Source organism: Fundulus heteroclitus, chromosome 2 (genome assembly GCF_011125445.2).
Source record: "Fundulus heteroclitus isolate FHET01 chromosome 2, MU-UCD_Fhet_4.1, whole genome shotgun sequence".
NCBI classification, from domain to species: Eukaryota; Metazoa; Chordata; class Actinopteri; order Cyprinodontiformes; family Fundulidae; genus Fundulus; species Fundulus heteroclitus.
The window spans coordinates 5,693,362-5,706,191 of NC_046362.1; the positions used below are offsets into that span (position 1 = coordinate 5,693,362).

The window sequence follows — 12,830 nt, forward strand, 5'->3', positions numbered from 1 at the left end:
ATTTATATAGTTCACAACACATGAGGCACTTCTAACGTCTAATTGAGACAAATCATGCGGGCAGACTAAGCAGTCTTGAACAGGTGGGTTTTAAGTCAGGATTTGAACAGGGGAAGCATATGAATGTTACGAATGTCTAAATTCTGTTAGAATCATGCAAAAATTAAAAAATATAAGTTGGAGAAGCTATGACTGAAGAAGAATTTGCCATCATTTGTTTTGTTCAAAAGATAGAAAATAATTTAAATGAGATGCACATCCAACAGGACTTAACATGGTAGAAGGGGCTTAAATGCTCAAGTTGTCTTTCCCTTCTTCTTTTGCTCATTTCAAATCTATCCAACAACACCTCATGTGGCCTTGAGGTCTCACTTTGAATACACAATACACCGCCAAGGTTCCCAGCGCGAACGTCACTGTTACCTCAGCACTGACTGTTTTCTTTTGTTTAATCAGATCAGGTTGGGGCTGCACATCGCCTTTCACAGAACACCGTGTTATCTCGTTTTCAGAGCAGGTCCCAGACACCTCATGCAATGAATTTTCCTGCGGGTACAAAAGCAACGTTTTAAGACAACACAAACAGGACATTAAAGAGTGCAGCCTCAAGCTGAAGCCAAAAAATAAAAACGAAATAAAAAATGCTTACTTACGTTGCAGCTGTTCCCATTCAATATTCCGTTACACAGCCAGTGTTCAGAAAGCAGTTATAGGTAGTTTAGTCGTGAAAGTGGGAAGCTGTCGCTGGACGACTAGCTTCTCTAACTCTGAACATCACCAGCCGGTTCAGTCCTGTCCCACTCTCACAGCCCCTTGTCGACCGTTACGCTGTGTCCTCGTAACAGTGAAAACCAATATGTCCTCACTTTCCATGAGATGCTAAGCAGGGAGGAACTGGTGGCGACCGATCACGGGTCAGCATCAATTTAACAAGGTCAGTGTCGGTTCAAGAACAATTCAACAACTAAGCCGCCATTTGTGACCGCCCGACACAAATCACAACCATGTGGACATCAGAAAACAGAAGGATTCCTGCTAATGGCTGGCCGTGCCATGCCAAGGCAAAGCTATCGGCTCAATAACCTCAGAGGTTCATGGTGGCTTTTGAGAGTACTAATTTACGGACCTTCGAACATCCATCGTATTTTCATTCCATAGTTTCAGGATTAAAAAGTCGATAGTTATTTGCAAGAAAGCTGGTGGCCGGTCGCAGTCCTCTATATTAATTTGGTTTAACTATGTCTATACAGCTTCACCTTGGAAAAATGCGCACACAAGTATCAAAAGAATAAAAATATATTTAAAAAATGCAGGTCGGATCATCTACCAACACAAACAGGGATATAACTGTTGGAGTTTTTCTCCTAGCATACATACGCACACACAGAAAGCAACTGAAATATTGTTTTATTATATATATATACAATAAAAATCAAGTGTCAGATGTCCAAGAAGATGACCTCCATGCAAATGTCTGGTTAAGTTGTAAACGTGAAATCTCAGACGTGCTGCAAATCTGTTTCAGCTGTGTCTGTCAGTTTCATCTGACGTGCGCGTGTGACGGAGTTCTTCACAGAGGTCTTTGCAACAGGGCGGAGGATGCAGTGACAGGGGCCAGCAAGAACAAAAGCAACGCGGACCCCTGAGGGACGGGATTCAATCAGTTGAGCCAGGCATGAGCACGGAGCTGCTCCAGGGTGGCACGTTTCCTAGACTTCACCTCCAAACACAGATGGAGGAACTCGAGGCACGCTAGAATCAAGAAGGCAACACAAGAGAATAACGACTGAGCATAGGCAGACAGAAACCGGTACCGTTCTTGTAGCTGCTTGTGGACCTACCTTGGGAGAGGTCGCTGCTGAATTTAATGCAGCCATGTGTGAAACTCCTGGTGTCAAAGGAAAGCTTGTGCAGCATGCAGTAAAGCATTACCCCCAACTGCCAAACTGTTGTGGGAACAGGCTTGTATTTTTCATATCTGAACCACTCTGGGGGGGCATAAGGAAGAGTACCTGAAACACACGCATAGTCTGAGTGGACTTTAGAACATAGTGATTCGGAAAGGGATTTTATGGGAATTGCTTCTTTCTGAGAAGCTTCATGAGATCAATTGGTTCATTTCAGCAGCAGTTCCACTGACCCTACTCGTTTTGGCCGCCCGACTCAGCTCCTACCCACTCGGTTTATATTTTTTGTCATTTGGCCAGCCCAGAAACTATTTCCGTGGGTGGCTTTAGCCACTTTCCCCCCGCCCCATGCCCTTTTTGCAATATTGACAAGTCAAAAAAATCTGCAACAACTGGTAAACGATAAAGAAATACATCATTAAAATTAAACATAAATTAACATAAATAAAAGAAAAAAACATATCATCTTTCTTTAACTGTGTAGCCTATACAAGCTTGTCTTTGACATGTTAAAGGCACAATCCACCAGGACAAATATCTGGATTACACATCTAATAATAAAGCAAGGCACAGCCTCTCTGCTAACTGCTTTGAAACTGTGTGTTTGAGAGAGAGAGAGAGAGAGAGAGAGAGAGAGAGAGAGAGAGAGAGAGAGAGAGAGAGAGAGAGAGAGAGCAGAGAGGCGGAGCCGTTTAACCTGCAAACGTCGGGCCCCTCAGCTGAGCGAGCTTCCAGGGTACCAGGGGCAGACCACTCCCTCGCCAGCCTGTTTTCAGTTAAAATTTACACCTTGATATGAGATTTTTTGTCTCAACCATGGCAGGGGTCCCCAACGGGGGTCCCCAGCTGTCTCAGTGGTTTAAGCGTTCAGACCTTGCCCAATATGAGCTCCCCTCGAGCGGCCAGGGGAAGACCACTGCTTCGCCCGGCTGTTTTCAGTCACAGAGTTCAAATTTACACTTTTATATGAGATCAGCCATGAAAGGAGCGAGGAGAACACATTAATAAAAAAGATTTTAACCGCAGTGAGATTATTTTTAGCAGTTTGATTTCGCGTTGACTCCCAGGCTGTCTCAGCTGAGAGAGAGTCTGGAGTCGGCCGAACTTGAGCTGCTTTCAGTGGGCACCTCTGTGAAAGCACCCCACTGCTCCCCCTCGGTGCTCTGAGTCTGAAAGGCAGACAGCTGCTGCCTTGTACCTCATTTGATTGATGGATGGAGACTTGTGTAAAATGGGAGAAAGCCTCGATAAATCCACGGATCTGATATACCGTGCCAGGGTCTAGAAGGCTGAAGTGTCCTTTTATTCTCTTAGGTGTGGTTCATGGTTTGCAAATAATAAAATTGTTTTTGGTTTTGACCCACTTTGTTCATAGTGCTCCTTAATATTAATGTCATCGCTCTTCAGTTTTTGACTTCCTCGGATGAAACCTTCTCATTTCCCTTCGCCCCTCGACCAATCACTAAAAAGCAGTGAGTTCACTCAAAACGCCTCTCGAGTCCACTCGGTTTGACCTTGCTCCTCAGCCCAGCCGGAGGAACCCGGGCTGGCCCTGAGAAAAACTGCTCCTCAAACATTCACAAGTGAGTGGAGCTTTGCTTGTTGTCAAAGCTATTAATGAATTGGTGAACTGGCCTTTTGTCTACTCTCCGTTAGAAGAAAATGGAGCGTTCACCATGGTCCATTTTTTCTTTGAGGGGATGAGTGTAACCAAGCTGAGTTAAAGAGTTTCAGTAGTTAATAGCTATGGCAGCATAAATACAGCGTAGCAGCTGATAGCGAAAGCTGTTCGCTCCACTTGTGAAAGTAAAATCTGTCGAGCTCTATCTGGCATTGAGACATCCATTCCTATTGCCACATTGCTAGACAGGACACTGGGGGGGAAAAAAAAGTTTAGTAAGAGGAAAATTTTACCACAAAAAAAGCGGGAGAAGTTCTTCTGCTCAAAACTACCACAGCCAAAGTCAATAATGCGGAGGCGTGGCACTGGGGAGCCAATTTCTACAAGCGCGTTCTGCAACTTTAAGTCCCGGTGGAACACACCTTTGCTGTGCATTTCCATGGAGGCGTCCACCAACTGGTTCATAAGAACCTGAAACAGAATCATAAAAAAATTGTGTTTTGTATTAAAATAATACTCCACGTTCTTTTCCTGAGATGAAATAAAATGCAGGGCAATGAAAAGGTATTTGCTCTCTTAGACCTTTCTGTGGGTTTTTCTTTTTACTCACGCATATGTTTCAGATTATCAAGCACAATTTACTATTAGAAAAACAGAACTACAAAAAGGCACTAATCAAATGACGATTGGTAAACCTGTTAAACCTAATGACTGGTGGGCCAATCTATCGAGCTTCTGTGATAACAGCCAATGACTCTTATACATCAATGTGGAGGAATTTTTCAGCAGATCAGATTTGCCACATTAGCACTTTCTTCAACATGAATGGTAACATGCATAAGGTTATGAAACAGGATTGGGTTCGAATTTCACTCCAGAATTCATCTAGGCCAATCAAAACCCTTTTTTTTTGGTATTGTTGTTTTTGAGTCATGGCCACGCAATTAATTTCTTCCAATAGGTAAAGCGGGCCATCAAGGTCCAGAAGCAGCCCAAAACCATCACACTGCCACCACCCTGTTTGACTCTCAGTAACTTCAACTTTATTTTTCTATTCTTTTATTGTTTTAAAAGCGAGGGAGAAATGATATTAAAATGGCCAGAGAGGATGCCCGCCTTATGTACACTGGTAGATCCTTCCAGAGTTTAGGACCAGCTACACACACACATACCCTGGCCTCATCTTCCTGCAGACGGCCTCCTCGTAAATGGACGTACGCTGCAAGATCCAAGGAGGTCTGTGGTCTTTCCATAACAAGGACCAGCTTTTGATCCACGCAGTACCAGTCTAGAAGGGTGACGGCGGCAAACTTCCCAACTGATTCTGGCCCACCTCCAGACCTCTGCATGAGGACCACCTCCAGGGGGACACAGCCCGCCTAAAAAAACCCAGAACATCCAGTTTGTGTAATGTAGAGTGAAAGACGAATTCTATCACATGACTTTGATGCCGATGAGCTTGCAACCAGTTGGCTCACTTTTAATTCCCTTTGCACTCTCCGACTGTTAGCATACTTGATGGCCACCTGTTAGACATGAGCACAAGCGTTTATCCTTTCTGTAGACACCAGCAATGATTGTATTCAGTATGCGCTGTTATGTTTAGGCAAACACAAACATAATGCCAAAAACCAAATGTAATACTGACCGGTAAAGAATCTGCCAGGCGCAGGCCAGCATAGACAGAGCCGAAGCCCCCTCGTCCAATCAAGCCAAGCTGCTTGTACTTTCTTTCAAATTCATCTGTGTAAACAGATAATAATTTCAGCAAAGCAGTGACTAGTGTCAAATTATTGTCATTATTATTATTATCATTAATGTTCAACAACAGCCAAAGATGCTGTCATTATTAGTATTGCTTTAATATAGCCTAACTAGTGTTTGAATTAGATTTTGTCTTGGTTAGAAATGTCCACGGTTGCCTTTGTTTGTTGAGATTTAGATTGGAGCGCAAAACATTTTGAATGTAGTAATTTCAGAAGGGCTAAAATTATTTTCATGAATCCTTCAAGGTTAAGTTAGCTAAATTTGAAACTTTTTAAAGACATTAAAGGTCCAATTTTATTAAAATTTAGGAATGAATTACAAACAATAACTTAGGTAAACTAATAACTATTAAAAACCTTTTAGGGACCTAGTCACACGCTATGACTTTACACATTTCTATGCCAGCAGCTCACTCAGGTTGCATACAAAGTTCTTCCAATTAAATTATTGCACCCTGTTGGCTTATCATATTTTAATATTTTTTTATTACACTTTGCTTTGGCTCTATTTGTTAGTAACCAATGTTCTTTTGTGTATATTTACCATAACAGAACCACGTGACTGGATGTACAATATTGCATATGCTAGGAATGAGTAAACAAGGAAAATAAATGGAGCCCAGCGATGGTGCAATCAAGCGTGAAAAAGAGCAAAAAAAATATTTGATGCCAAAAAGGATAATACACAAGTTGCACCAAGCTACTGGCTACAGTCTACTGGCTCTTACAGTAGCTGCGTTACATGCCGCTGTCTTGCTTTCTGATAGTTTTGCAGTAGGCTACTGCCAGCTTCTGATCGCGCCTGGTGAAAAAAATATTTTCAGGCTCAAAAAGGACTCCGTAAACACCTTTAAAGGTGCAAATTGCCCTATTTTAGCCCTTAGATACATTCTGTTGTGCACTTGGAGTCTCTAGGAGTGCAGAAAAAATTTTATGTATTTTGTCTAGTTGCTGCGGAGATGTCTTTATATTCTATTTCGGTCATATTTTTTTAACCACTCAATTTCCTTCGTTTTCTGTTATGTTTTTCCGAACAATTATGTCGCAGTATTGGTGGAACTGCTGAACACGGTTATGGACTTCCAGCATACCTATTGTGCGAATCGGCAATTTTTTTTTTCTATTCAAGCTGAAGAATGTCGAAGCTACAAGTGAATATCAAAATGTTCGGATATTCGTTACACTATCATCTAACATTCTACAAAAATGGCTGAACGGGGTGGAGCCACCTGGGGTGGGATGTGAAGTGCCTCCTTTAGAAGACACAGCACCAAAGAGATTTGCTCTCAGATGCAAAAAGGGCAATGTGGGCGTAATTTTACAAGGAATTCAGACCAAACTATTATAGTTTGACTTTATATGGACCACAACTGAATGATTTCAATTTGAAAAGGAAGAACTGAAAAGCATGATATGCCCCATTTGAACTCAGATTATTTTAGATTACACTTTTTAAACCATAATTCCACCATGTGGACAGGTTCAAGGGGTATAAATATTTTTGCTAGAAGTTCCTGCTAATCACATAAATAGCTAAGCTTCAGATGCTAACTTATTTAGTCTATTTAGTCTATTATTTAGATTATAATCTTGGTATTTGTGAATATCGAGCAAGCATGTATTGCAACAAGACTTGCTTAACTAAACTTTTTTTGTTATACTTGCCAGAGTCATTCACACATTTGTGTACAAACCTTTTTTTATCTGAAGTTTATTTCTATATAGAACAATTTTAGGGAGCAGACAGCCACTAATAGCGGCTACTGTTTATTATAAAGCTATTGTTTATCATAAAGACTCCGTGTACTTATGCAGCTTTTTTTTTTTTTTTTTTTAAGTTTTCTGGCTCCAAGTGAAAACTTTGAACAGAAAATTTAACATTGTACCTTTTAACATCAAAACCATGCAGGAGTTGATGTTTAATGGGCCTAATTTGATACAATTAGTTTCTGTGGTACCATTGGGACCAAAAAGCTTCCCATTAGCCTCAGCAGAAACAGTACTGCATGCGTGTCCACACCACAGCATCCACTGAGGTATTTATTTCAATGTGTTGGCTCACATTTGCTTGTGCGAAGGTCGCTGAATGAGCTGTTGGTGCCATGTTCTGGCTCAGAGACTCTCTGTCCCATCTTGGAGGGCTCTGCATTAGCAGTGGCCTTCCTCTTCCTCGACCTATTCTGCACCAACTCTTCCTTTGACTCGCTGCTGCTGCTGCTATTTCTGTTGCGGCTGCTGGTGCTGCTGCTGCTGCTATTTCTGGTGCTGCTGGTGCTGCTGCTGGTGCCCTGTTCTCTCCCAGAGACTATCTGTCGCTTCTTGGAGGGCTCTGCAATGGCCTTCCTTGACCTGTTCTGCACCAAGACTTCATTTGACTTGCTGCCGCTGCAAATCACGATTTTTCTGGCCAACACCTTCTTGGTTTTGCTGCTTCTGGGTGTCTTTTCTCGTACCCCTCTAACACAGCTGTACTTTCTCTTGGCCCATTCCCTGACAAACTCTACCGATAACTTTTGAGGTTCACCGGCATTGAAGTTAACATTGTTGCGATTTTCTTTGCACAACTTCTTGTCCAACTGAGTGACAATGTTGGCCTTCCTTTTCCTGCAGCTTGATTCCGTCAGATTGCTGCTGGATTCACTGGAGACGCTCTTATTACCTGATAGAGTAAAGAGTTGAGATCAATTCATTATCATTTATAGCGGCAATTCACAACGCCTCATCACAAGACACTTTGCAAAGTCTATTGAATCAAATCATGCAGACAGGTTGGTCAAAAAGTTTTTTATCTGAGGAAACCCAGCAGATTGCATCGAGTCTTTCACATCGCATCTTTGCGGTATGCATTCTTCCTGCAAGAGCGACAGTGGACAGTCGCTTGCAATGTGTTGCTGACTTCCCAGCAATCCCTCATACCGAGCATGCATGTTTATATGGCAAATGTTTACACGTTGTAGCAGATGTTTTTACCAGGTACTTAAAGCTAACATAGACATAGACATCCTTTGTCATACAATTGCACATTTCGCAATGTACATTTGAGCAACATTTTATTGCATGGCTCCAAGAAAAAACAGAAGACTAAAGAATAATATGCTAAGTCAGACAAGGCTAGTATACCAAAAACATTCAACATACAATTGTGACAAGGAAAGATTAATTTTTTTCATGAATTTGTTGATCCCTGCATCATCAAACATTTTGCAAGTGGAAAAAAAGCTTTTCTACCAGGAAGTGAGTTCTTTGGAAAGAAATAAGCCTATCGACCTATTTGATTTCTTAAATAGGAGATAACAGCAAATGATCTACTGTCAGCACATTTCAGGTTTTTCCAGGGAATTTTCTTTATGCAAGCAGTAATATTTTGACTTCCACAATTTATGTTACATTAATAAAATCATAAGAGGATCAGCAAATTAATTTATTGTGTTTCTCATACATACAGTGTGTGTATAGGACATTGTTTATCTGAGTGTATTAAAATCCAAGTAAAATGGCCTATGTCAATTTAAGGATGTAAGAAGTAAATTGCATCCTTTTGCAAGTAGTGACCAAGTGCTGAACATCAACCTATTTATCAGTGGATTTTTGGTCCCACCCAACTGTTTTTGTCATAACCTGCTCCATTTTAGATGAAACAAGAAAGAAATGGGTTGTTGTTTTTTTTTTGTTTTTTTCTGGTGGAGTTACTGTAAACAAATGACATCCCTAGATGCTCAGATTGTAATTTACATTTTTGTTCTTCCTTTATAAAACGTTTAAGCTCACCTTGTTGTTTTCCAGAGGCAAGAGCAGACGCCACCATGTTGCTGACGAAGTGTAAAGGCACTTTTTTTTTTTAAAGAAATCAAATCACTGTGATACTTTCTGGAGATTTATAACAATATCTTTCAATCTATGTGTGAGCTGTACTCAGGAACCTCAGAGTTCTTGGGGTGAAGCCCTGTAAATGTTCTTGTTACATCACATTGATGAAGTGTTCCACTAGAACACTGTTGACATTTGAACGCCCAGCATTTACCAAAGCTAAAATTTCTACCTTTTTTAGATTAACTTTCAAGTATTTTAAAGTGTAAGCACTTACTGTATGATAAATGTTTATGCAGTGATCAGGTTTTGTTGTCTATATTCTTTATACCCCAAAGGTGAAGGTGACAACATTTCTGAAAATAAAACTGCTGCTAACAGTATGCATCATATAGTAAATGGTTTGTGTTTATTCAACTTAACTTTATATTCATAAACCCACTCTATAATGCTTTATATGTTTCTTTTGTTCCTTCATTACTGCCATGTAAGGAACATGGAGCTCACAATGTTACCAGCAGACGTTATCATCAATAATAAATAATCACCAATGGGATCTGTAAAGGTGCAGGAAAATTATTGTGTTCTCAGAGAGGAACTCAAAAACCAAAGGACTGACAGCTGAAACTTTAGCCGTAATGTGACAGATGAAGCAGAATGGTGCATTGTAAATGTGTAGCTCATTCATAATCAATGAAAAAAAAAAACACTCCTTTTTTTGACACTACAGACGCACCAGAGGGAAACAGGAAGTTTTGAAATTAAATTAGGCCCCACCCATCCATCTAAAAAAGGAGTTGATACTGATTTACTTGTAGGTGTATAAATTGAACCAACCTTCCATTTAGAATATTTGAATATTATATATAGTTATATATTTTAAGTTGAAGTAAAGGTGACGATATTTAAGTGAAGAAATGTGATGTGGGTCCCAACACTGTGGAGAAAAAAAACCCATCAAAATGAAGTGTTTCACTGGTCTGGAGTAAATGTGTAAATTCTCATGTTCGTCTTTTCTGTTGGGTATGGTTTACTGACTCTTGTGGAGCCGACTGTCCCAAAACTGCTGCATGCAGTTGTAGTCTTAATGTAATGATTCTAGGTGTGAACCCAAGATTCAGCCAAAGACAGAGTTCCGTTTAAAAGGTTTATTGTAAATGTTCAACGTAGACGGACCAGGGGTCCGTTCTTCGTACGTCGCTAACTCAGTTAGCTGGATTTGATTGTTGACGATTTGGCATGATCTTGGATCGTTTGGTTCTTCGAAACTGATCTTGGACTTGTTGTCATAGCAACATGTGCGCCAGCTTAATCCTGCTCACCAGCAGGCTTATTTCATGTAAACAGGATTAGATCGCAGCTTTATAAGCGGAGGAGATAGGCAAGTCTGTCTAGCCAGGGCACTTGGACCACCTAGTGGCAGAGGACGGGACAGAATTGTGGAACGCCATTTTTTAATGTTTAATAAAAGACGAAACAAATAATGCTTAGTTCCTGTCATTTTATTTAAACAATTCTTTATAAAGAAAAATCAGCAAATCATCTTTTGTCTGCAATAAGAGATAGTTATATCTTATATATATATAGTCAGCAATACTACTGTCAAATGGTGTATTAGAACTTACTCTGAACATCCTTTTGAATCAACTTGATCTCTAGTGCAATGTTTCTCTTTTTCAAGTTGTGGCGTTCAATTTCTCCTCTTAATTTGTGTTTTTTTCAGGTCAAAATACTACATTTTTTTGTTGAAGAAGCCGTTTATATAGGGAACGGATGGCACCCTGTGTCATTTTGTGAAAGAAAAAGAAAGGGTTAAACATGCTTCATGCAACAAAAGGAAAAACAACCGGGGGAGGGGGGGGGGGTATCCTTTTTCTTGGTGGCTGTTAAAAACAGACAAACACATCATTAACAGTGACTTTTAAAAAAGAGGAAGAAGCTGCTTTTTAAAATACAGTATAATTATTAAAGGCTACCATTTTGTAGAATATTCTTGTACTTCACTTTTTCCCCCCATGTTCTAGTGGCTCCCATGGAGGCTCTGACATAAAAGAACAGAGTAAATATGAAATTATTAAAAAGCAAAAATACATACTGTAGAAAGAGATGGAAACATTTGACATGGACAGTATTTTCGCATTTAATTTGTCTGCTACTGTTTGCCAGCCTTCTCTCCTGGCTTTAACAGATTTTGTGGTGTTCCCTGTCGTTTTAATTAATGACTCAAATTCAGCATAACCTTCCATTAAAAGCTGGTGTTCTGCTTGGGAGAAAAACTGTGGGCGTTCTTTGGCCATGCTGAACAACCAATAACAGCGCTGCTGATCAATGTTTCTACTATCGATACATTTCCCCTTTTAAACGAACGCATGAACGCGCAGTTATCTCAGATAACTCAATCCAGTGATACTAATCGTAAACAACAGGTGTGTTGGAAGAACCCAATTAGCCGGATCATGGATTAGCCGGATGAAATCATCTTGGATGTGTCATTTGATCTCGGATGTTTTAAGCAACGTACGAAGAACGGACCCCTGGACATTCAGGTGGAGGTGGTACATCTACACCTGGAGCACAACTCGCCTCTGTTATAAAGAAGTTAAATCCCATGACTTAATTCAAAGAAAACAGTAGTCCTGCAACTGAAATTGAAATATCTTTCTGTCCCTAAAGCTCCCTGTGAACCAGCTGTACAAAGCGTGCTTACAAGAAAACAGAAATGTAATCAGAAAGAAGTACCTAAAAAATGGAGCTGCAGAATACACAACTTGAAGTAATATTGCTGGAGCATTTGATAAATTTGTGGAGAGGTGTTCACAGGAGTGGATGATTTTATTTTATTTAAAAAAACACTTTGTTTATTAAAGTTTTTAGGTTTAATTATTTCAAAAAACACAGAGACAATGCAAAGTCTCCGAACAGTAACAGGAGAACAGAAATGCCCAACTGATAGGAGATAAACAAATAAAATATACAGCAGTCACAACAATAACAAAGACAAGTTAAACAAAATAATTATGCTGAATGAGTTATGAAGGTGCGGGCTAAGGACACAGCAGTATCCCAATCTACAACTTTCCATCGAGTCTGGAAGATGCTTAAGTAAGGACGTTGAGTGAGGAGAACATCACTGGTCCCTTATATGTTCTAACACTGGATTCCATATCTTGGAAAACTACAGAGTATTACCAGAAAGTGCATATCTCAGTCTTTCCACATGTAGAATGCCTACAAGTTCCTTCAGCCAGGTCTCAAGTCTGGGAGCTGAATCAGATTTGCAAAGTTTTAGAATGCATCTCTTAGCAATCAATAAACTAAGAGTTAGAGCAGAGCATGTGTTACATTCCAGGTTTTTCAGGGTGTTGGCGTATCCGAATAAAGCAACTACAGTATCAGGTGTAACAGTTTTTTTAAGTACAGGTGTAAGAAGTAGAAGATACTAGACCAGAAGTTATGTCATTTCAGGCAAAACCAAAAAAGATGTGCAAGAATGCCTTCTGCAATTTTGCATCTATTACAAAATGAGGAGAGATTAGAGAAAATGTTTATCTAATCTAGTTATATATATATATATATATATATATATATATATATATATATATATATATATATATATATATATATATATATATATATAGTGCATCTGTGCTGAATTAAATATCTTCGAGGGCTGTAGGTCAAATGAGGAAATAAACCGTAGCTCACACAGCTGTTGAATTTAAGGTAGCC

General features: G+C 39.9%; 1 protein-coding gene across 1 annotated transcript; it reads right to left on the reverse strand.

Annotated features, from left to right (window-relative positions):
- Positions 1–1,446: 1,446 nt before the first annotated feature.
- Positions 1,447–7,507, reverse strand: LOC105928425 (serine/threonine-protein kinase pim-3-like). Its single transcript, XM_036144597.1, has 7 exons — positions 7,357–7,507; positions 5,177–5,271; positions 5,007–5,054; positions 4,701–4,907; positions 3,951–3,999; positions 1,842–2,012; positions 1,447–1,752 (listed from the first exon to the last, which is right to left on the reverse strand). The coding sequence occupies exons 1-7, from the start codon at positions 7,424–7,426 to the stop codon at positions 1,661–1,663; spliced, it is 732 nt and encodes a 243-aa protein (XP_036000490.1). The 5' UTR covers positions 7,427–7,507; the 3' UTR covers positions 1,447–1,660.
- Positions 7,508–12,830: the final 5,323 nt, after the last annotated feature.

Bases quoted from the DNA above. Each gene is read 5' to 3' on its own strand.
- LOC105928425 (XM_036144597.1), bottom strand. From the start codon at position 7,426: ATGGGACAGAGAGTCTCTGAGCCAGAACATGGCACCAACAGCTCATTC. The intron at 5,055-5,176 runs GTCAGTATTACA...CATGTCTAACAG, and splicing joins GCCTGGCAGATTCTTTACCG to GTGGCCATCAAGTATGCTAA. The intron at 1,753-1,841 runs GTAGGTCCACAA...TCTTGATTCTAG, and splicing joins CAGCAGCGACCTCTCCCAAG to CGTGCCTCGAGTTCCTCCAT.